At 42.2% G+C, this 25,263-nt stretch overlaps 2 protein-coding genes across 10 annotated transcripts in view; one reads left to right on the top strand and one right to left on the bottom strand.

The window, feature by feature from the left end:
* The window catches only part of CNTRL (centriolin), an 89,912-nt gene extending 86,919 nt beyond the window's left edge, over window positions 1-2,993 (top strand). For 6 of the 8 annotated variants that reach the window (XM_027964049.2, XM_027964048.2, XM_027964050.3 and 3 more), the window contains 3 exons: window positions 65-271; window positions 2,203-2,289; window positions 2,553-2,993. In XM_027964049.2, the coding sequence (XP_027819850.1) occupies window positions 65-271; window positions 2,203-2,262 (267 nt within the window). In that variant the 3' untranslated portion in view covers window positions 2,263-2,289; window positions 2,553-2,993. Of the gene's footprint in view, window positions 1-64; window positions 272-2,202; window positions 2,290-2,517 lie in introns of all 8 variants that reach the window. The other 2 variants (XM_060410786.1, XM_042242775.1) reach the window with 1 other exon arrangement.
* A 1,376-nt stretch (window positions 2,994-4,369) lies between these two features.
* RAB14 (RAB14, member RAS oncogene family) lies at window positions 4,370-24,649 on the bottom strand. 2 transcript variants are annotated; one of them, XM_042242774.1, is made up of 8 exons: window positions 24,375-24,649; window positions 16,859-16,982; window positions 15,752-15,805; window positions 14,274-14,451; window positions 11,515-11,581; window positions 8,574-8,661; window positions 8,188-8,218; window positions 4,370-7,229 (listed from the first exon to the last, which is right to left on the bottom strand). In XM_042242774.1, the coding sequence occupies exons 2-8, from the start codon at window positions 16,908-16,910 to the stop codon at window positions 7,052-7,054; spliced, it is 648 nt and encodes a 215-aa protein (XP_042098708.1). In that variant the 5' UTR covers window positions 16,911-16,982; window positions 24,375-24,649; the 3' UTR covers window positions 4,370-7,051. The 2 variants fall into 2 exon arrangements, with proteins under 2 accessions (XP_042098708.1, XP_027819848.1); XM_027964047.2 differs by having other exon boundaries at window positions 16,859-16,917.
* Between the last annotated feature and the right edge of the window lie 614 nt (window positions 24,650-25,263).

Here is a 25,263-nt window from a genome sequence, read left to right as displayed (position 1 = left end):
CTGCTCAGCACTAGTTCTGACGCATCCCTCTGTAAAGCCCTAAGTCTTCTCGTCACACTTTCAGGCCCAGCTCCGACACTGTATGTCCAAGCAGGCAGAAGTGTTAAGCAAAGGGAAGCGGCAGACCGAGGGCACGCTACACAGCCTGAGGAGACAGGTCGATGCCTTAGGGGAGCTGGTCACCAGCACGTCTGTGGAGTCCACGTCGTCAGCCACTCTGTCTCAGCGCGAATCTTCCCTTGCAGAGGACTCCCATCTTGGACCAAGTCAGGTAGGAGGCGGCTCTTCATAAGTGGTCTGGCTTGTACACGGAAAGTCCCTGAAAGCTTTGAGGCCCACAGCCTAGAGGAGACTCAGAAGGACACAAGACAGTGAAAGTGAGAGTCGCTCAGTCCTGCCCAGCTCTGCAGTCCTGCTGACCATACTGTCCACGGAACTCTCCAGGCCCGAATCCTGGAGTGGGTGGCTGTTCCCTTCTCCAGGGGATCTTCCCAACCCAGGGATTGAAGCCAGGTCTCCCACATTGCAAGCGAATTCTTTACCAGCTCAGCCAGCAAGGAAGCCCAAGAATACTGGAGTGGGTAGCCTATCCCTTCTCCAGTGGATCTTCCCAACCCAGGAATCGAATCGGGGTCTCCTGCATTGCAGGCAGATTCTTTACCAGCTGAGCTCCAGGGAAGCCCAAAGGGCATGAGTTTCCCCAAGATTTGAAGGTGGAAGGACACGAATGTCACCTTCAGATCTCGGGGAAACTTGTCTTAGGGAAGACTCACAAAAGTTTTCATGGTCCCTGGGAAAACTGGAATCAATTGGTTGGTAGTAGATGTGTAAAGAGGATAAGCTGATGATTTAGAAAATCAACTAGGAAACAGGGACATAGCTAATTCTCCTATGAAGGCTTTCCAGTTTGGATTTCCTTATCATCTATTTGGTAAATATAACAAGTTTAGGTAATTCCCTGGTGGTCCAGTGGTTAAGGATTCTGTGTTCTCACCACCGAGGGCCCGGTCTGCCTCTCATTGGGGAGCTAAAATCCCATAAGCCATGTGGCACAGTCAAAAATAGAAGAGTTGAGACCTCTGAAGCCAACTTGTGTCCCAGTTTAGTCTGTCCACTTGGGAAAGGTGATTGTGCCAATTGTTAGTCCTAAGTGAAGCTTGAACACAGTTTGAACTCTTAATTCAGAATCTATTTAAAAAACCACAGCACTGGATTTTACATGTTTTCTGTGTGAGACCTAGATGAGGTTAGTAATTATTTAGAAGGAACATGAAATATATTAATGGAATCCGCAAATAGGAAGACAGTATTCCTGCCAGACAATAGCTACCATGTTGCATGCCTAGTGTGGGGGTGTGGTGGCTCAGCGGTAAAGAATCTGCCTGCGATGTGGGACTTGTGGGTTCGATCCCTGGTCAGGAAGATCCCCTGGAGGAAAGCATGGCAACCCACTCCAGTATTCTTGTCTGGAGAATCCCAGGGACAGAGGAGCCTGGCGGGCTGCAGTCCATACGGTCAGAGAGTCAGACACGACTGACGCGACTCAGCACGCAGCGTGTGCACACTGAGCACTGCGTGCGTCGCCTCCCTTACATCCTGGGAGCCAGGATTTATCCTTCTCTATAAATAAACTGGAGAGAACAAAAAATGATGTCACGGTCACAGCGAAACACGAAACCAGGATTTAGACGCTGACCTCTCTTCACTGCAGAGCAGTGTATTGTGTGTGGGCCCAAGAACATCCAAGGCCAGTTTGCGTCTTTAACAGACACACAGCTTGCTCATTAGCAGCAGAGCCACGATGTGAGTGCAGTCCCCTTAAACCTTCCACGGTAGGACCCAAGTCAGGTACAAGCCAGGACCGTCATGGGCCTCAGGGCAGGCCGTGAGGGTGAGTGTCAGAGGCACAGAGCTTTGTAGAGATGGCGACTCCGGAGGTGAGCCCTGAAGAGTGGGGGACAGGCACGCAGGGGTGTGGGCGCCAGCTGAAGTCTTCAGCTCCCGTGGCCGCGAGACCCGCAGCGCCCCAGGCCCAGGAGGGCAACGGAGGCGGCGGGAGAGCTGCAGCATGTAGAGAGGGTTTTGTCAGAAGTATGTTGGGTTCCGGAGTCTCAGTCTATTGTTATGTGGGATGAAAATCTGAACTAGGTTGGAGTTAGGGGTCTGGCTTCCGAGCCGAACGCTTTATCTTCTTCTTTCCAGAGCTCCTTCCATCAAGTTCTGCAAGGTCCGTCACGATCAGTGGACAGTTACCGACACTGATGCTGTCCTCAGCTTCCTGCTCACAGGGTACATGTTACAGAAAGTTCTTTTATTTATAAATAACTAGCACTTTCAATTGGCAGATGTTGAATTGTAGCTTATCATACACTCTTAAGAAAAGTAACCGTCTTAACTTTTATCCTGGGTAATTTGTACGATGGGTCATCTTAAAACAATTTTCCAAAGAAGTACTCAAGTATATTTACCTGTTCGCCATGATGCTATCATCTAGTTGTGTGAATTTTACTGTTGCAGGAATTCACCCTTAGTACCTTCTCATCCTGTTGTAGGACAAGTGGCTCAACCAGATGGAGGAAGACTCTCTTGCCTAAATATGAGGAAACAGCTTTCTCCACTACCTCACTAACTTCATTAGAATGTCACTTGGTTTTTGTCGAGAGCCAGTCAGTCCAGATGCTGAAAACCCCACCGCGGTTCATCCCACTGCTGCTGCGGCTGTCAGCGGTTTGGAAGTCCCCTGCACATACGGGAATATTGTATACTGTTTGAACCAGGGTTGTATATGGCTGAGGGTTTTCTTTTTTAAACCTTTGAAATGCATTATTATGAAACCAGTGCTGATCTGAATCTATAAACTGGTAAAATCTGTAGTTAGAAATGTTAAGAACAACATACTTAGGCTCCTCTTTATTTATAGTGCCAGAAGTTATTTTTGGATTTTGTTTAAAATCTATTTTCATATGAAAATAAAAGATAAAATGTGGGTCTGACATCTGACTTTACATTTCACACATCTACAGTAAAGCCATATATTTTTTACCCTAATTCCAAGAGAATGTCAAATCTTTGAGATGGCTTTCCATCTCTGTCTGCAGGTTGAAGTATGTTGTATCCATCAGTGATTTGAAAATGCCTGTCATAAAACCATAATACATACTTCAGATGCCTTTCCTCAGCAAGAAACATTCTTTGGTGCAAAATTAGAATTTTGGAAAATCCACGTGCATTTTCAGTCGTTCAGTCACGTCCGACTCTTTGTGACCCCCCACGGACTGTGACCCACCAGGCTCTTCTGTCCATTTGACTATTCGGACAAGAATGCTGGAGTGGGTTGCCATTTCCTCTTCCAGGGGATCTTCCTAACCCAGGGATCGAACCCGTGTCTCTTGCTCTGGCGGCTAGATTCCTTACCACTGATCCACCTGGGAAGCCCTTGGAGAATCCGACTCAGTGGTAAATTCAAACTGTGTTCAGACTTTAGGGTTGTTTTAAAATATTCCCAGGAACTATTTTGTAGGTTCCTAGACAGCTTTTGAACCAGAATAGGTATTATATACCATGTTACTATATATAGTATAGCACTATTCTCTGACCACCTGCTGAGGTTTATATTCCTAAGTTGTTTGCCTAGAGCTGGACCATTAAGGTCTGGGATAGGGACTGACATGGGATAAATGATTAAAGACAGTGAAAATGGCATAAAACTAACACCCAGTAAGTTCTAGAAAACATCTACTTCCAATGTAAAGTTGATTTGATACGTGTCTTTTTTACTTACATTGTTTCATCTTCACAAGTCTTGGCAAAATGCTTAAAAGCCTGGCCTATTCAACAATTACTGAAATCCTTCAAGGACAGTTTCCTGGTCTGTCCATGTGCTGAGTGGGGGTAAAATACTTTCTTCCTAAACTGCCACGTGAACAGGAATCATTTGTCTTCCGTTAAGGTTGCGAACTGAGCCACACGTTTATAAGAAAAGTGAAAGCGAAGTCGCTCAGTCGTGTCCGACTCTTTGCAACCTCGTGGACTGTGGCCTACCAGGCTCCTCTGTCCATGGGATTCTCCAGGCAAGAATACTGGAGTGGATTGCCATTTCCTCCTCCAGGGGATCTTCCCAAGCCAGGGATCGAACCTGGGCCTCCCGCATTGGAGGCAGACTCTTTAACCTCTGAGCCAAGAGAGCACACTTAAAACAGGGGTGTGGAGAACTTCCTGAAACTACAGTCTTATTGATTTAGAAGGTGATTTGTGTATGAAACCAAACACCTGGTCTCAAAAGACGTCTTTCCAAAGAAACTACTCCCTCCAACTACGATTATGTAAAAATCACCAGCCACCACCCCGCCCCCCCCCAAAAAAATCAGAATCACTGCATCAAACACTTTATTGTCCATGAAAAATACTTGAACATCATACTGGAATGTCTAACGCATGGAGTACTGAGCACCAATTACTACTCAGGAGGGCCTCATAGGTGCAAGGGCAACAAGGAACCCAGAAAAGCAGGTGACCACACAAGTAATAAGCTCTCCATGGGTTAAAAATTAAAAGAATTTCACATTCTCCCCAAGGTGTACTTGCCCAATATCTGGCACACAGATGCTTACAACGGTCTGCCCCTCTCTCTCAGAGCACCCAAGTTTATTACAGGGGATTACACATGCAAGTAACAGAACCTGGTCCCAGGCAGCAGGGAACAGTGTCCGCCACCAGACGTGCTGGTCTCACACTGGAGGAGGCCAGACACCACTGAGTGTGATCTGAATGCACGGGTCGGCCTGGAGCTCCGTTACCAAGTGACGTGGATTTATGTGCTACTGACGCAGACGTCTCTTTTTAAACAAGGGCAAGTTCTGCAGTAAAAACTGGCAACTTAATGCCAAACAGCTATTTGCCTGAAGAAAATGTGAAATCCTGGCATAATTTAGAAAATAAGGCAAACAATTTTACTTTAATCTAGATACAGGTACTTTATTTACAAATATTTAGATTAATAGCATTTTGTTACATCAAATGAAGAGCACAGCAGTCTGAGTAAATCCTGTCACAGAACAATTAAGACCCACTGTGACGAGCTCTGGGAACCAGGGTGTGCACCGAAACACGCCACAGGCTTCCGTCTGTGATGGCTGCCCTGCACCCCGGCGGGTGGGTGGGTGGTTTTGTTTTTGTGAATATATACACACATACCAGCAAGTCATGGTCCCTGGGTGAGCCCCTTGTGATCCAACAGTGTAAGCAAAACGGATCACTGTGCGTCCTTAACAGCACATTCCCGATACACTCCAGGTATCTTGTTTTTTAAAAAAGTTAAACAAAGACAAAAATAAGATGAGTCCACAAATTAACCAAATCCTATTTTCTGCACATTCCAGTTTTGGCTTTTATTTAACATTGACTATACAATACTCTGGTACTACCACGTGTTTACAACCCAGAAAGCAGTATTTTTTACTTTAGTGTCTGTAAATAGGGATTTTAAATGTGTATTTTAAACACAGCAGTTGAGCTGAGGGTGCATTTTATATAACATACTGAGGTTTTACCTATCCTACTTCAAATAACTTCTCAATTCCCAGCCTGAACCATAAACTCAATTAGGAATCAATCAACAGAAGTAGAGAGCTTGGTAAAACGTAAGTTTGCTGTCTACAGACATGAGATCGTTTCCTTGCAATACAGTATTCAGTGGCCACACCGCCTAGTGCAAAGTAGTAACTTACTTTCTATCAGTACAAAGACTGCAACACCATGAGAAACACTTTCCCCTTCACAGACAATTTATGCCAACATGACATAAATACACTGAGAATACAAGGGTATCTTAAATTACTTCACTGTAGTGTTAAAAATGCACTATTTAAAATCCCTTAACAGCAGACCTGCAGTTCTGGCTGTCTGGTTCAGAATCTCACCATTCCGAGATACAGGTATAAAAGCTTAAAATGTGCAATAAGAAACCCAGCCTTTTTTCTTCTTCTATACAGTAAGGCAAGAAATGCAGCCTGTGATGCAAAATGTTTACAGAAAGAGAAAAGCAGGTTAGCACATTGTTGACTGCACGAGAACAGTTAAGAAAACCAGCAGGGAAGCCGCAGTGCAAAGATGGAGCAGAATCTGCCTAGTGTTAATCCTCTGACGCCAGGAGCTCTTTCCAGCATAACGTCCCCAAACACTGCCAGCACCAAAGGGTGGAGCCAGTATATCATGTGAACAGAAGTTGTGTCTATTTCCTCGTGTGAAATGGAAGGGAGTAACATAGGTCACATATAGGTCCTACTGTACAAACTGGTATTTTATACTGTTCCAAGGCCAGTAATCAATTTATTTTCTTCATTAAAATAATATACACAGAATGTATTGTTAGTTCGGTTCCTTCAAATTTTATACATATTTACTTTCTGCTAAAGAGAAAAAGATAAAATGGTGTAAAAAAAAAGGATAAAGCTATTAATTAAGCATAAGAAAAAAGATAAATGGATATTTCCCCTGTGCAAGGCTAAGACAGAAGCAAACCGCCTTAAGAAAAATGCCACCCACACAACAGGGAATTTATCCGACAAAAACAAAAGGCTTTGAAGAACGCTTTCTCTATCATCAGAAGTCATTTCACAGCAATAAATTTATGGGTTACAACAGACATACCTGAACAGTTAAAGATGGGAAGAAAGCTTAAGATATCATCAAATTAAACCGTACAATAGACAAAGCCTTGCCAAAAAGAGGGAGGGGTAAACAATCGAGTCCAGCATCAGTGCTCCGTCTAGTCATGGACTCTGGTGGCCGCACACCTGTCAGGAGGACAGTCGGGGGGAAAGTCTCGATTTACCATGCAGGAGAGATTTATTACTCTACTTGCCTTTGATAACCTGATTACATCTAATTGTTTAGCAGTTTAGTATTGTGTTAAACTGTTTTTACAATAGAGTTGTTTTTTTCTTTTTAATTAAACCCAGTAAGATGTACAGAAGACAGTGAGGCAGTAAAAAGTACTGCTTCCAACAGACAAGAGGTGAAAGGTCGAGTGAGAGCCACGGCGAGGAGGTCACTAGCAGCCGCAGCCTTCCCTCTGGGGCTGGGGCTCGCTGGTTAGCCGGCCCCCCTGCGGGGCTGAAGGTTTGTGCTGTACACCAGACTCGGCGGCGTTCAGATCCAAGCTTCCATCCTGAATGTTCTGATAGATCTTCTTGGCAGCCTCAAGGAAAGCATCTTCTACGTTCTCTCCCCTAAGAGGCAATCGACAACTTTATTGGCAAACCATAGCTTTCTCCAAAATGTAAGACATTACACACTGACCTTTTGCTAACCTTTAGTCAACTGCCATGATGTCTTCAACTCAGCCACTGTCATCTAATAAGGGATTACCTGAAGACTGAGCTGAGAGAACAGCATGGGGAATACTTTCTGTGGAAAGCGTACAAACAATACCAAGAGCTCTTTGTGCAAACCTATCTGAAACTGTACAGTGCTCTAATCATTAAAATGTTATATAGTAATATGTAACAATAATTAAGCAGGCCATAATGGGGGGTGTTCTACACAGAGAGAGAATTGTCTCCAAACAGTATTCCAGGTCTTGAATGGCCTGATTAGCCAAGCATAAACTGTACTGTTCTTACCACGCTTAGCCATGTTCACGTTTGATATTGGCCCTTTTAGCACCAACAGCATAGATTGAGGCTAAACACCTTTTGTTTAGGAGTGGAAAATTTTATAGGAGTGCTGGGGTTCAATAATGAACGTGGAATAACAATTAGAAATGTTAATTATGCTTCTAATTCCTCTTAAGACATTGAATATTTCCTAAAGTCATGCTTTTACTAAAATGAGAAGTATTAAATCAACAGGTTGAACAACCTTGAGTCCAAGATGCCAAATTCAGCCTTGGTTGTAAAGGTCACTGTTAAGCCTTTACACAATTTGTGTTAACACAATTTCATTTATTAACCTGTATTACCAATGGGTATAATCAAGGTATAATATTTTAGGGAAAGTAACAAAAAACATTATTTTGAAAAGTGAAACAAGCAAAGGGATTTTTGCTGTTTTCCCTGCCATAAGCATTACACATTTACATATTATACACTATATGTATATATACATTATACATTTATATATATATGGTTCTACTTTCAGAAATTTGAATATAATTAAAAATGATCTACTAATCTTAGTCATACTTACGTTTTTGCACTTGCTTCAAGGAACAACAAACCTAAAAATAAAATTCAGACTATGAAGAACATTTCAAATTAACTCACAAGGACATTCTCTTCAGTGACTTCTGAGTAAAACTTTCCCATCAGCTTTCAGTACTACCAGCACAGTATTTTATGAAAGACTATGAGTTTGAAATGGAGGGAATCTTTATGTCATTAAATAATTCTACTGCCCTCGAAATGAATCTCAAATACAAACGCATTTTGTTATTTCCTCATTCTTCGATTTGAGCAATTTGCACTTAAAAAAAGAAAAAACTGTCCAATCATCTGCACGGTCAAAACCCCATTTCTCCTTAGAAATTCTCCCAGTGTGACCCAAAAAGCCATGAAGTCTCAAAAGAAACCCACCATTTTCTTCAGCAAACTGTTTGGCTTCCTCATACGTCACATCCCTCTGAGCCTCCAGATCTGCTTTATTCCCTATGAGGATTATCACCTGGATTGTAACCGAAAGAGAGACGTCTTACACAAAAGCAACCTTTAAATCAGACATGAAAACTCTAAAATCCAAAAATCTGGAGGAAAAAACATGCAGGTCTAAAAAAGAAACTAAATACTAGCAATTACCCATCAGACAATGGCTACAGAATCATGAAGGTGTAACTATGAAGAGGGACAGAGGATGTCTCCCAGGACACTGCCTGCAAGAGATGGTTTCTGCCTTTCATTAGATTTTCTAAAGTTCCTGGAATCCACAGAAAGCTTTAAAACTACTAGTTCAACTTCTGAGGCTATAAGTAAGGAAATTAATACTCAAATAAAGCAAACAAGGACTTGTTAAAAGATCACTCCAGAGTCTGTGGTAGGCAGACATTAGAATCAGGCAGAAAACCCAAACTGTGGCCTTCCAATCCTGCCCTCCCCTGCACCATCCGCAGGCTGGGCCAGGTCTGTAGCAACTGGTGACAATGATGCATCCACGATGGGGGACAGCGGGGGTGGGAGAGCGTATGTACAGTGAGTTCAAATTGAAGGCAAAATACGTTCCCCTTCAAAACTGATGTGGTAAATCGAGATACTTCAGAAACGGATGGTTTCAACTAAAAGGGCTGTCCATCACTGACTTCTTTTCATGTGAAATTTCAGCCCCTGGCCGTCCTTCCAAAACACGGTGTCCATGAACTGTAACTATTTTGACCCAAATGTCCACCTTTAGCATTCTTCAATCAGTGTGGACAAGTGCCCACTGAGGATGGGAAAACATTTTCACAAACAGTCAGTCCACCAATCCAGTACAGAATAAGGCAAGAAATCAAGGTTTTAAAAAAATCAAAGTTGGTAAAGTCACGATGGCTAAGTAGTACAGGGCCATTATAACACAGGCACTCAGTACAAGAAATGTTTGCTTAACGGAGACAACACTGCCTGCTCTCCATTCCTTAAGCATTTCCAAACCACGCTTCCCATCTTCGGGAGAGCGGAGGCATAACGTGGCGTGCTAACGAGACCGAGGTGCAGCATACACTATCAACAAATCAGAAAGCACGTGACTTCCACACAGAAACCAAAGGCAAAGTTACAGAAAACGCAACGTTTCCACTGGACCTTGAGAGTTTTTCTTTCTTCTATAATAAGATCTGGTAAGATTTTAAGAGGCATAAAGGAAACAAGAAGGACATGGCTAATTTTTTTTATTATGCTCCTCTAACGACTCTCTACAATAAACTGTTTTCTTGCTGTCTTTAATGTTTTACTTGAACATAACAAAAGAATCACAGAAGTTTACTGAAGAGAAGAGCTCTCATATATCCCTTTCACCAAGCGTCCCCGATACTAGGATCCTACACACTCACTGCGCACACTCAACACCAGGGAACTGACACCGGCAGAACCCGCCATCCTCGCTGAGCACCCAGTTCTCCTGCGTGCAGTTCTGGGCAGTTTTACTGCAGGGACAGACCTGTGTCACCACAATCGGCTTCTTCACTAAAAACAGGCTACGCCGCGCTGCCCTCTCCACAGTCAGCTCACACCTTCACCCCGTCACTAACCCCTGGCAACCACAAACCTGCTCTCCAACTCAGTAACTTTTCTTTTTGAGAATGTTTTATATAAATGGAATCATACAGTATGTACTCTTTCGAGACTGGCTGTTTTCATTCAGCACAACACCCATGAGATCTATGTATCTACAGGTGACTCCCTTGTATGGCTGGAGAGCATGCCCCAGAGCAGATGCACCAGACTGTTTCACTGTTTACCTACTGACAGCCATCTAGGTCGCTTCCAGTTTTTGACTACTGCAAACAAGGCTGTATGAACATTCACCTATACATTTGCATGTATACCTACAGTGGGTTTACTGTGATAATGAATAGGAAAGTTCCAGACACAGTCCCTGGCATAAAAGGCAAACCATGTTAACTGACTCTTAAAATAATTAAGTCGCTGTTCCCTCATGAAAGCCAATCTCACCACTGATTACATATTTACTAAATCAGGCCACTGCCAGGCTCTGGGGTACAAAGCTAAGTCAGACACAGGCCTTACTCTCACAAAGCTCAGTCAGTCCCAGCTCAGGGCCTTTCCTCACTTGTCCTGGAATACGCTCCAGAGAATCCACCAAAACCTTTTTACTCCTAAGTCCCAGCTCAAACACCACCTCCTCTGTCAACCTGGTTTCTCCAGACGGCACTGTTCATACTGGCTGCCCCTAAACACACCACCAGCAAGCGCTACCCCAGCCAGGCTGTGTCCAGCCTTCACTCTGCTTTCCAGCAGCCATCTCCCCACAGGTGATCTCCCTGCTGGACTACAACCTTTCACTGGCCAAAGACCCACATTCTGTTTTGTATACTGCAGAGCCTACCATAGTAGCTAGTCTTTAAAATCTCAGATAAATAACTATCTTTTCAGACTGGCTAATTTTTTATAATATGCAGAACTGTTTTTATTTTTAATTGAAATTTTATTGAGACTCATGTAGTAAGAAATTATAGAGATCCCTAGCACACTTTGCCCAGCTTCCTCTAATGGTACCATTTTACGAAATTAATGCAGACTGAAGTGCAAGTTTCAGATTTCACAGTCTCCACCTGACATGAGATCACCACCCCACTTGTCACTTTCATTTTTCTTAAACCACAAACATGAACAAAAACCAAGTGTAAGCGCAAAACCTGGCATAATCCATATTCGAAAAGAGGGTCCAAGTTTTCTTCAGTTTAAGAATAAAGATTCTCTCGTTCCTAGTACCCAAATACAAAAAGAGTCCACTTAGCAAATGGCTTTGCTTTCTGGGACAACTTAGATCCTAAGCGTTTTGTACAGCAGACGTCGTCTAACTCACAGTGTTTGGGTTGGTGAGGTTCCTGGCGTCCGTCAGCCAGCTGCTCAGGTGATTATATGTGCTTCTCCTGCAAAAGTTAAGAGTTTCGTTTTGTGACTGCCACATACCGTTGCCATTTCAATAGGGAAGAAAAGAAACTTCATCAAATATATTTTAAACATATACTTAAAAAGTATTTTTGATTTGACTAGACTGCTGCCCTAGAGAATTGTGGGATGTAAACATACACTTTTCAAATATCCAGCCAAACCTTTTGTTTTAAATAAACAACTCAATAGTCAACAACTTTGCTAATCACTTACACGTTAGGAGTAAATTATTTACATTTAAAAACATAAACAGACCAATGAGCAAGCAAGAACAAGATAAAAAATTGATGGAAAATAATTCTGAACTCTGAATTTTAAAAATTGGCTTTAAGAAGATTAATACATTTGACTAGAAACTGAAGTCCCCGGGGATACCAGAGAGTGAGTTTATCCTAACTGTACACTCTCATTTACCAGCAGCTAGATCATTTGGGGACTCAGAACGCCGTATTTCTCCATTTCCTCCAAATCTGAGAGTTTAAAATCTCCTGGCTCCTTTGCATTAGCCAAGTAGGACCTAAGACAGCAAACAAATCCAAATAATTTAAAATAATACATAATATACTATTAGTATCAGTTAGACTTTACCAAAAAGGTCAAAACATTTTTTAAATTTTGATGGTTAAAAATATTTCTAATTTATACAGACTCATAGGACATTAATCTATCAGGTGAGGCAACAGAGCCCCATCAAGAGGCAGGAATGATTTCGGAGCAGGTGCAGGGCCTTCCACAGACACTGTGTCCTGAAGTGTCTCAAGTTCAGTCTAGTGAATAATGTTCCATCATCTCCAGCTGCCAGTGTTCACACAGAATCTGATATACTCCTTTCCCAGAGAGAACGGAGAAGAATTCCTTACTCAGAATTTCTTTTTACTGTGCTATATCATATTATACACAAACCACCACCTACATGTCAAAAAAGTCACATAAAAAGTTTTTTCCCAGTGTTTTCAACTTGTCCAAGTAAACAATGATCAAATATAAATTTTAAAAAGCACAAGCCTTATCACTCATATCTCAATAGGCTGGAATTAAAAAAAGAACACGCAAAGAAAAAGCAAAACAATCTACAATACTATAGATACACTTAAGAACACATCACCGTAGTTAAATTTTATTAATAATGAATGCAGTTTTCAACTATGCAGCGCCTTCAGGAATGCATCCCTCACAGAAGGATGTCTGTACAAATGGCCAGGTGCTTTACCTGTCTTCCCACAAAACCACTTACCAGGTGCCTGGCTCCAGTGAAGAGCCTTAAAGCTGTTCCCTCTGTTTTGCCCTGAGACCACCTAATTCGAAAATTTAGTAAAACTTCAAGCACTATAATCATAATGATCCACTATCTTTATTCTAAATAAATAAAATAACCTTGCTGCTACTGCTGCTGCTAAGTTGCTTCAGTCGTGTCCGACTCTGTGTGACCCCACAGACGGCAGCCCACCAGGCTCCCTGTCCCTGGGATTCTCCAGGCAAGATACTGGAGTGGGTTGCCATTTCCTTCTCCAATGCATGAAAGTGAAAAGTGTCGTGACCCCCATGGACTGCAGCCTACCAGACTCCTCCATCCATGGGATTTTCCAGGCAAGAGTACTGGAGTGGGGTGCCATTGCCTTCTCTGAAAATAACCTTAGGAAACACCAAATTAAACAAACTTACGACTGAAGCAACTTAGCAGCAACAGCAGCAGCAGGAAAGAGTCCCTTTACTACAGAACTTCTCAGTGTGCCTCTTTGAGAGCAGTGTGAAGCACTTCCCAGAAGGAAACACACGTGCCAAGTCTACCACTTGGCCCCCCTTACTGATTCCTACCCGCTCAAAGATGAGGCAAGAGTCACTCTGCTTTAGACACTCTGCATTAATACGGAAGGTGGTCTAGTTCATTTCCTAGCTTACAGCAGACAAACAGCACAGCGTTTAATGAAGCGGCACAATTTTCCCAAATTAAACATTTAAGGTCCAGTTTTGTTATTCTCCATCAATTTCTTTTGAGTTTCCATAAATAGCAGAGCTGAAATAAATTTAATCTTGCAGCATGAAGTATCATGAGCTACTTCAATCCATTTTAGGACACAAAAAAATTTTAATAAATATTTCAGATTCAAGTATGAGAATTTTTTATAATCTACCACGTTGGATTAGCAAAACTACTTAATTCCTTTGCTTGGCCTTATTTTGAAGACGTGAACTTTTAACACTGCTGCTGCTAAGTCGCTTCAGTCATGTCCGACTCTGTGCGACCCTATGGACGGCAGCCCACCAGGCTCCTCCGTCCACAGGATTCTCTAGGCAAGAGGCTGAACAGAGTAACTCTTAAAAATTTGCTTGCTTTCTACTGAAGTGAAAATATTTGGTGTGAAATATTTCACCTCAAGTAATTCAACTAATACTGCTTTTCAGAAGAGTATTCTTTCACTAGCTCCACCAGCATCTCCCAAAGTTTTCTTTAGTCTTACCCACTTTCAGATAAGGAAATCAACATGTTATCAATGTATCAAATCTCACACACAGCAATTTAGAGAGAAAAACCCTAAAACCCAAATAATAAGTCATTTAACAGATACACAATTACAAACTATAGAATGCCGAACAATTTTTAAAAAATCACACTGCCTAAAGTAGATGTCCTTTCTCAAGTACGAAGGTTGGAAATTATTGACCTCTCACCTAGTGATGTCATACACCATCAGCGCTCCCGCGGCTCCTCTGTAGTAGCTCCGTGTGACAGCTCTGAACCTCTCCTGTCCTGCTGTATCCCAGATCTGCAATTTGATTTTTTGGCCACTAACTTCAATTATTCTTGTACCAAATTCAACACCAATTGTGTGAGGACAGTCAGCCATAACTGTTAGGGAAGAAAGGAAATACAATATTCCAACTTGCAGAAAGCTTCAAGTTTAGATCAATGGGAAAATGATTCTACTAGACAGCCAAAGGACTCATTAATGCTTATAGGCTATAAACAGAGTGAAGCTTGCATGGAAAGAAAAACATCAGCAAAAACCCTTAAGGAAGGAGCCCCAGGGATGTGACTGGAACAGGCTTAGAAATTTCTGCAAGGAACCAAATAATAAACAGTTCACATTCTGCCAAAAGACCTCTGTTACAGGACTCCACTCTGCTAAAGCACAAGAGCAGCCACAGACAACACATGGAATAGGCATGACAGCATTCCCGGAAAACTTCACTTCTAAAAACAAGCAGTGCCTGGATCTGGCCCACAGATTACTATTTGCTCTGGGCTAAAAGGATCTGCTAATTAAAAATCAGGATTTTAATAAACTTCATAACAACATTATACTATTTAGCCTTCTGACACTTCTTACCTAATAACAAATTAATGGTTTTAAGACTCTAGGAGTTTTCAGTCAAACTAGTATTTATTCTAAAAAATGTTATCAATACTTCAAAGATGGTCATGAAATTTAGTATGTATTTATAATTATATATTTGTAAGTCTAATCCAATAGGACAAGTCTATCAATCCTTTCTTTATAATCAGGCCACTGAAAACCTATATTCACTGTTACTCCTCTACAGCACACAGACTGCTAAACACTTCCTAAAATGCTACATTAAGCCAAAAAATGCCACAGAAATAATTTTAACTATTGGGAACAATTTCAACTATATTTAGCCTGTCAGTCACATGAAATAAAATGGCCCTTCTCCTGCCACACAAGACAGAGTAACACTGACTCTAAAATGACCAGCCGTGGATGCAGAAAGAACTCCATTTTAAATGATTCCAATCTACTATTATTTAGCTATTAGCAAATGGTATCTGAGCACATTTCCCTTAATAAGATAATTTCTACAACGGAAAGTCAGAGAACAAGAAAAAGATTATTTAAATTTGAAATTGTATATTTTTATTTTTTAATAGTATATATTTTTAAAACCGAAGTTTATATCATCAAAAATCTAGTCAATCAAACTATATATGGCATAAAAAAACACCACCATATATACAAGTATGTTTCATCTGTACCTATTAAAAAAAAATCACTTCCTAAAGACAAAAGTACATATACATAGGGAAAAGTTGTATTCTATTGCATAGAGTATATACTGAAAATAACTTTGAAAGGCAAGAAAGTGGCAGCAGGAATCTGCCGACGCTCCGCCTTACACACTGAACTTACACTTCTTCTCTGTGAACTGGTGAAGCAGGCAGGACTTTCCCACTCCCATGTCCCCTGGTAAAAAAAAGGTCCAGCGTTATCCTCTTATAACTACATGCAGCCTCTTTTACCATATTCCATCACAAACCTCTGGGCACTTAAAAGATTTACATTTTCATAATTTATAATGAGTTCAAAAGATCCAGAGGCAGGTTTTCACTGTGATATATAAACTGACTATTCCCAACCTTCACTGGTGGTAGAATCTGGTTATGAATTATGTCAATAGACAGACACCAGCTGGGAAAAGCTTTTTAACAGAGAAACTGCTGTAACGGTGTCTTCTACTTTAAACTATTGCAACTTTTTGTTTTTTTCCCTTAACCCACAAATAAAAGCCAAAACCTCCTAGGAGCGACCAACAGGGCAGCATATAGCAAGCAGAAATCATCAGCTTTGGAATTTGACTCACTAGGTCCCATGATATCTCCTATTTCTTATAGACTTTCACAAGAGAATGTGCATCACATGAAAATCCTAACAGAACAGATATCATCTCTGACTGTACTAACAGCAATTTAACCTTTGGTGAAGGAAGCATTACAATACAGTCACGTAAGCTCAATATTAAACCAAACTAATGGGAAGAATTAATAGAAAAATACGCATATTTCAACTTACTCTTACATATGGATAAACAGCATTGTCTTACTTTGAGCTAAATCTTCTTGGAAGTGGATTAAGAGAAAAACTACCATTATATTTCATGTATCTTACACAATTATTCTGAATTTTTATCAATTTTTGGAATCCAGGGGGCTCTGAGAAATCTCATGATATTTTTGGAATGTATCAATGCTCCTAGGAAATTAATCTCACTCCCAGTATTAACTTTCAGGTAGCCCTCAAGAAAAAACAACATCACTTCAAAGGTAGCCAGCTTTGTACCCAGGGTGACAAGGTAACAGGTACATCATTGATGAAAAATAAATCCTACCAAAGGAGTTTTAATTTTGCAGTGAAAAAGACAAGTATTCACTTCCCCTGGGGTACTATGTTAAGTATTGGCATGTAAACATTTTGTATTTTAACCTTTGGAGAACAAGAGTATAAGTTAAACAAGCTTACCGATAATAATATATTTAAAGATGTAGGAGTAGTTGTACGGGGCGGTTGCCATGGCGGCACTAGAAACAAAGAAAACCGAGTTACTTCAGGGAAAAGCGTGCACGAGTTATCCAGGCTGTGTGTCCTGTGAAGATATATACATGAGTTATCCAGGCTGTGTGTCCTGTGAAGACATATACACGAGTTATCCAGGCTGTGTGTCCTGTGAAGGTATATACACGAGCTACCCAGGCTGTGTGTCCTGTGAAGGTATATACACAAGTTATCCAGGCTGTGTGTCCTGTGAAGGTACGTAAAACAAACCACAGTGATTATCAGCAAAATGTAGGTCACAACAGCAGAAAAAAGTGCATTCCCCAAATTAATCAAATACACAAATTCTCTTGGATGAACACTGCTTCAACACTCTCATGTATTATCCACAGAAATAGAACATATATCAAAACAATTCCAATATTTCACTTTAGGAAATATCAGATAAGAAACGCTACTCTGGAAAATTTTGATCAAGGAAATCTTTATAAATTTAAGTTTAAACAGTATCATTATAAATAGTCCTCCTCCCCTGTTGAGGTCTGCGTCGCTGTAACTCATCAAGTCTAATCATCTATTTGTTTGGAACACTTTGATTTTACAATAGAATGTTATAAAAAGTAACCACCAACTTATAAACACAAAATAACCTTTTCACTCTACTTGAAATAATCATAGCATCCAAAGAAAAAGTAATCATATTATTTCTAAGCGAAACGTCAGAAACCACCACATGAATCTGCTTTTGTTGTAGATTTTTTTAAAAAGGCGATTATTGGTCATTTCATACAGTTCCTAATACAGCACTTGAAGGTTGCCAAATGTCTGCTATATATTCTTCCAGGAGTTAAAAGAAATAATGACATATTGTGGTTGTAAAATTTGAAAGTTTATGTATTACAAGATATGTTTGAAGATCACAGCTCATTTCTCACCCCCAGAGAAGACTTTAACCTAAAGAAATCTAATTTCTCTCCTACTTTTAATAACTTTAAAAAAAACCTCTCCAATTTACTCAAATGAATGCCTTGACTGTGTCTGACACTGGGCTAGGTCCTAGAGAAATAAGAGGTGAATTCTAAAACTGGTAATAACTTACAATAAACTTTATTCCCCAATAAAACTGAGAGGAAAAAAAATTTATTCTCAAAGCAGTTTTCAGCTGAAGATAAAAATTCTTTATAAATATTAAGGTTTAACCTCATTTTTACAAGAACTGATTTTCCAATATTTTTTTAATCTGGTTTTTACTGTTCTAGCCAACTGTCACATACTTAGCAGGATTGGGGAAACCCATTTACTGAAATTAACAGCTTACTATATGTTACATTTCAAATAAAATTTCTCAGTAACTAATAAAATTTAACTTGCAGAAAAAGTACATATTTAAAATAAGTGAATTATTGTTATTAGGGAAGAGAAAGCTGTTAATTATAGTCAATTACCAGACAATCATTTCACACAATATAGTCTTCCTACTTAGCTGTATGAATTACATTTAACAGAACTGGGACATGCTGTAACACATTTATCATCAGTCACATCACAGAAAACTCCCTTGACCAGTTCCTTCAGAAAAGAAAGTGTTTCTAGTTGGAGTAACTGTGATTCTGAACATCATACATTAGTACGGTTGATTCCTTTTTTCCAGAAACAAGAATGACCTTGGTCCTGAGGTTCAAACTGGTCTGTATTATTCACCTAATTTTGAAGAGAAGGAACAGAATCATCTCTCACAATAAGTGACATTTAAAGGCTATTAATTTCTTCTTGGGCTGCATTCCCTTCAGGTTCCTCTCTTCTAACTCGTCTTTAACTTCTCTTTTAAACTTCTCTTTCCCCATTCAAACCTGGGGGAAAGTAATCAGTCATCTTTAAACGACTGCTGCTGTCCTGGCTCTCCTCTGATGTTGCTGTATCTTTTCTTTCTTCTAACTTAGTTACAGCTGTACATACTATGCTTCCTTTCATTTTATAATATTAAAACTGTGGACTCTTAACAATCCCAGTTTCTACTTGAAATGCTCTAAAGGCTAATCATGAAATTATAAACCAGTTCTAGTTGTACTAATTTGTGTACTTGCTAATTAATCATACAAGCATTTGTTAATATCTGAGATGACTGATTTTGAAATTTTATTTCCAACCATTAATTAGTAAGCTATTTATAAATAAAAGAGAATCATCACTATTTCAGACTGAAAGCCAGCACCCTGTTCTCCACCTCACCACCCAATTTTCTGGTTAAGTTTCTTAAAAATTACAATAAAAATCCTAAAAAGCACAGGTAAAGGAGAACTACTCTGACTGACTAATTCCAGTAGACAGGCAGCGAAAACTGTCAAGCTCTGTAGCCACTAACACAAGATTCAAAAAGATTCCCATAGTTAACTGACACAGTTCACTCAAAATTATGTATTTGCAATAGAACCACGTTCACGTGGCCCCTTTTAACTCTGCTTGGGGCTTCCCTGGGGGCTAAGGTGGCAAACAATCGGCCTGCAATGCAGGACCCCTGGGTTCCATCCCTGGGTTGGGAAGATCCCCTGGAGAATGGCATGGCTACCCACTCTAGTATTCTTGCCTGGAGAATTCCATGGACAGAGGAGCCTGGTAAGCTACAGTCCATGGGGTCGCAAAGAGCTGGACAGGACTGAACACTTTCCCTTATTAATACTGTTTTAGCAAAGGATTTCTCAACCTCATCTTGTGAACACGAAACATACACCACTATTCAGGTAAGAAATGTATTTAAATGGAGTATGCCACTGAATGAAACGCTACAACAGGTGCTTTTTTTTTTTTTTTCACTTCATAGCAGCATGGATCTATTTCCAGGCCAATACATATAGGCCTAATGGTTACTAAATGCATGTTAAACACTAATCACTGTTGTGCCAAAATAGAATCACACTGTCTCCATCTACTGAATCAGACAGTGTTCCAAACAGAACTAAACATATAAACGGCAAGTTTTGAAATGTACAAATACAGAGGAAGGTAGGTACTTTCAAATACTGCACTTGTGGGAATCTGAAGTGCCAAAATATTTTGACTAAATAAAGTACATCGGTACTATGAAATGATACACATCTAACTGAAAAACCATTTAGATATATGCATTAACCTGGAAGCATAGTCACGATTTTAAGTGAAAAAAAAAAAACAAAAACCCATGCTGCAGAGTTCCATGAGATAACATATACCCATTTTTAAAGACACACACACACAATCCTATATGTATACAACATAGGAGGATACACACCAAACTGTAAAAATCAACACATGGAATGAAAGAGAAAAAAGGAAGGGGAGAACTATTAACTTTTTTTACATATCACTAAGAAAGAGAAAGTGAAGTCGCTCAGTTGTGTCCAACTCTTTGCAACCCTATGGACTGTAGCCTTCCAGGTTCCTCTGTGCATGGGACTCTCCGGGCAAGAATCCTGGAGTGGGTTGCCATTTCCTTCTCCAAGGGATCTTCCCAACCCAGGGATCGAACCCAGGTCTCCTGCATTGTAGGCAGACCCTCTGAGCCACCAGGGAGCCCTGATAAGTCACTGGGAGGACACTGTAAGTGTCCACTACATTCATCAGTAAAACCCTAAAATGTTAAAAGTAAAAAAAAAGGACTGTTAAAATATTCTAAGCATTTTTACATATAATTCTAATGTGAAACAAGAACAAAAAAACCCCAGCCATGATATTTCCAACATTACTTCCACATTTACCAATAAAATGGGGAACATCATATGAAGTGACTCGTGATCAGATTCAAAACACAAACAAAAGGGGGATTCCCTGGCCATCCAGTGGCTATGACTCTGCTTTCACTGCTGAGGGCCCAGGTTCAATCCCTGGTCGGGGGAACTAAGATCCTAGAAGGCCCCTGGCGCTGCCAAAAATAAAAACAAAACAAAAAACATAAAAACTAGAAACAGCTCTAATCCCCAATAATGGAGTATATTTTTTCATTTTCTTATTGTTAGAGTCCTTGCTGTATTAACTTACATGTCTATTCCTTTCACAGCTGTTACGTGGCATTTTATTCCACTCTTAGGACATAAGGTGTTGCTGTGTAATTTCTATGTAACCGATTCAAGACAACAAAGGAAAAAAGCAACCCCTAAATAAACATATTCTGGGTGACTTAAATTCTGACCCTTATAGTCTAAACTAAGCAAGGCTTTTTTATACATGAAAAATGCTGTTAAAAACACCTGAACCAAGATAAACTGCCTTTGTGATTCCAATATAAAAATTTTTAAATTATGTTAGGTTTTGACAATACAGTAATGATCAAAAAATACATATATATATATATTTATATTTATATATGGGCCCTCACTTCATGGAGCTCAAGAAGAGAAGCCCTTTGGTGCACTTACAAGACTGCACCTGATCTGTCAGTGAAGTGGACACAAAACTTTGGGAGTTAATCTATTAAACTAATCAAAATATGTGGTCAATTTCCTGTCCTCAACCTTGAAGCAACCTCTGAAAATAACCCACTCATCTCAGAGAGCCACCTAAAAATCACCTCAGTTTTGACAAGATTTTTGATATCACACTTTTTTATAAATTAATGTGGTAAGAAAAAAGTTGATTTCTCCATGTGTCAAGAGAAAGACAAAATTTTTTAGCTAATTATGATGGCACGCTGTGAACAGGAAATAAAGTAACACTGTACCTCTGTCCACAGAAGGAAAGTATTCACGAGAAAACACAAAACTAACACCCTGCACTTAGAATTAGAAGGATCAGAAATAGTGAAAAATTTACTGAGGAAAGGACGTCTCAGATTTGCTTCAAAATAACCTGGTAGGTGTAAAAGAATCTAAAGTAGAGTGGAAGGACTTTCCCGGTGGCGCAATGGATAGGAATCCACCCGCCAATGCAGGGGACACTGGTCCGACGACCCCTGTTCCGGGATGATCCCACATACTCGAGAGCAACGAGGCCCACACACCACAACTACTGAGCCCGACTGCCCGAGAGCCTGTGCTTCCCAACAAGAGGAGCCGCTGCAATGAGAAGTCTGTGCACGCCAATGAACACCCAGCTCAGTCAAAAACAAAAACAGAATTCTAAAAAGTAAACAAAAAAGTAAGAGAGTGGATATATGTGTATGTATAACAGACTCACTTTTCTGCACAGCAGAAACTAACACAGCACTGTAAGCCAGCTATACTCCAATAAAAAGTTTTTTAAAAATAATGATTTGGTGGAGAGGGTACAAGTACATATGGATGAAGTAAGACTGAGCGCTGTTGACACTGGATAATGGGTATATGGAAGCTCAGTACACTACTCTATTCTGCACATGTTTAAAACTGTCCAGAAGAAAGTTTCTCAAAAGCATAGGATCTTCGATACCTCTACCTGTACACTGCTGTCTCCAGTAATGCACAGCACTCTTAGTCACAAAAAAAGTCTCAAGTTTTAAAAAATGAAACATATCTCAGTAGCCCTAGTTTTAAAGTAACTTATTTGCCTTATACAAAGTTTCCTCTAATTGTATAATATTTTACTAAAATTATGCAAAGATACTTAATACTGATAAAAATCAGTTGTAAAAACACTCCATATTCTGAGTGTTGCAGTATGCACAACAATGAAGTTTAACATGAAATGTAAAAAAAAAAAAAAAAGGTTTTAAGTGCAGCTTTAATTCCAAGGGAATTTTTTAGGTTATTAAAATTCTAAAAGTTTTACATCTTTACAGTAACTGATTTACTGAGTGCCTAATATATGTCAGCTACTTTATAAGCAATCTCGAATTCTAAAAACTCACTTTACAAATAAGGAAGCCAGCTCAAAGAGGAGATACGTCCATGGTCATATACTACTAAAGGGAAAGCTAAGATTAAGGCTCGGATCTAACTCTACAGCTCTCCAAAGCCATGTTCCTCTCACTCACTCAACAAATCTTAGACACTCACTACTAGCCTGGCACTGTCAGAGACAATGGGGGCTGACCAAACTTCAAGCAATGTGCTAAGGGTTTTAAACCCCACTTAAATCTTCACAACAACTCTAAAATGTAGGTAGTTATCCCTTGAATGGACAAGGACCCTTAGTCTGAAGATGTGAAGAACTTGCTTGAAGTCACCAGGAAGTGGCAGTACTGGAGCCGGAACCCTCCAAAACTCCTAGCCACTACAAGTCTCAAAGGCATGACCAAGTAAATGGGTGTAAGCAAAAAACTGAAAAAAAATTCTGCGACGTCTTGAGGAATGGGGGAGTGGGAGCTGGGTGACTGCAAGGTCAAATCTGTCCTCGACAACCACACGGAAATACTAGGCAGTTCTGACAGCGCGGAAGCGAGCAGTCAACTTTGCAGGGCTTCACATCTGGACTCTCGACATTTGCTGTGGGACCACCAGGAAAGCATCTGCTCTCTGGGAACTCGCTTCTTCTTCAAACATAAAACGGAAATCTTGTCATCTATCCTCTGGGGTTGCAAGAATGTGAACTAGCAGTGTAGTGGCAGACAGACTTTGGGTTATAAAGGAGAAGTCAGCTGTTATCCAAACGCAAACATAAGGAAAAAGGAATCAGACTGTAGCTACACGTTCAGTGCTCATGTCTGTGCCCCTGGCCTCACCTGAGTTTGCATGTACCATCGTTACTCAGCCACATCGCACCTCCACACCTGTTTCCTCACCTGGCCGATGAAGATCCTCTCTTCACCACCCAGAGCAACGTGAAGGAAGCTAAACCTGCGGGTCTAGATACCTAAAATCCGCGTCCAGCACACAGTAAAGAGCAAACCACCGAAACACACTTGGCTCCGCCTTCTTTGCTTAAATTCTAGAAAGGCCAAAAACTTTTTGTCCTCGTTATTTCCACCGGCTACCGACGATCGAGACCGTACAGGACGCCACAGACATCACAGAGCTTCCCCCAAATCAGAACCTCGCCGCACGGACCCCCAGACCCGCGCCCAGCCCGAGGCCACGCCGCTCTACCCCCACCGGCAAGGACGCCGGAGTCGGTCCAAGCCGCCGGCGGGGCTCCGGGCGCCCGGCTTCTGTGCTCGGGGCCAGACGTGGCCTGCGGGCCAGGGGTCGCCACGTCCGGGGCTCGCGGGCGGCGCGGCTCGAGCGGACAGACCCGGCGGGGGCAGGTCTGCGGCGGCCGCAAGGAGACGGGGGCCCGCGGGCGGCGCGAGTCGGCCCAGGCCGGCCGGAGAGGCGGGGAAGGCGACGCCGCACCCACCCTTCCCCACGCCGCGCCCGGAGCCCGCCGCCGGGCGGGCACGAGCGGGGCTCCGGCGGGCGCCGCGCGGGGACAGCCTCGCCCCCGCGCGGGCTCCTGTCAGGCCCTGCGCCGCGGAGCCCCCAGCCGCCCGCGGGCCCGCCGCGGCCTGACGCCGCCCGCCCCGCGCCCGCGCCCGCGGCCCGCCGTTGCCCGCAGCGCTGGCCCGGGGGAGCCCGGCGAGGGGAGCCCGGCCGGCCGGCCCTGCGGGAGGCCTGGTTACCTGGGGGGTTGCTGGTGGCTGGGCAGCTTTCCGGGCGGGAGGGGGGCGTCAGGACGAGGAAGAGGAGGGCGGGCGCAGCGGGAGAGGGGCGGGCGCGGCCGGCCGGGGCCCGGGCAGGCAGCGGGCAGGCCGAGCAGCTGCAGACGCGCCGGCGGCAGTGGCGGTGGCAGCGGCGACTGCTCCCGCGGCTCCCTCAGGGTCTTCCTCGGGCTGGCCCAAGATGGCGGCGCTCCCTGCACAGGGTTTCCTGTCACCCTCGCGATGGGTCGGACCACAAAAGAAGGGGGGAGGCGGATGCGCGCGCAGCTGGCGGAGCCCGGAAGAGGGTGCGGGGCCCGGCCGGTGGCCACGCCCCTTCCTCAGTCCTCCCTCTGGACTCGTCGCGACGCCGCCGAGCCCGCCCCTCTGGTCCTCGCGCCAGAAGGGGCGGAGGAAAGCACTCGCGCGCAAGCGCAGTCTCGTGTCCTCCCCGCCCCGGGGAGCTACTGCGCAGGTTCGCGTGGGACCTGCGGTACCTCTGGGTCTTGCAGGTCTAGGAATGTTGCGCTGGGCACTTTTTACTATTCTTACTGTCACTTAATGGACGCTTGCCGTACACCGGCCACTATGCTAAGCACACATTTACGGCACTCATTCATCATGCATGTGTTGAGCGATTCGTACCTAACGGTGAACATGCTAGGTCCCTATCCAACAGCCCCAGAAGGTGCATATCACCGTTTTACTGATGGTAAAACTGAGGCTCAGACTGAGCAAGTCGCTTGTCCAAGATCATGAAGCTAGGAAATTACACTTTCTGCTCAGTTTCACCTCTGTCCCTTACAGCCTCCCTTGGAGGGGTACTTTTAATGAGAGAGAACTTGTGATACTTTTCAGAATTTGGCCACCC

The sequence above is a fragment of the Ovis aries genome, chromosome 2 (assembly GCF_016772045.2).
Source record: "Ovis aries strain OAR_USU_Benz2616 breed Rambouillet chromosome 2, ARS-UI_Ramb_v3.0, whole genome shotgun sequence".
NCBI classification, from domain to species: Eukaryota; Metazoa; Chordata; class Mammalia; order Artiodactyla; family Bovidae; genus Ovis; species Ovis aries.
Note: the sequence above shows the minus strand (reverse complement) of the source record. Positions and strands in the feature narration are given on the sequence as shown.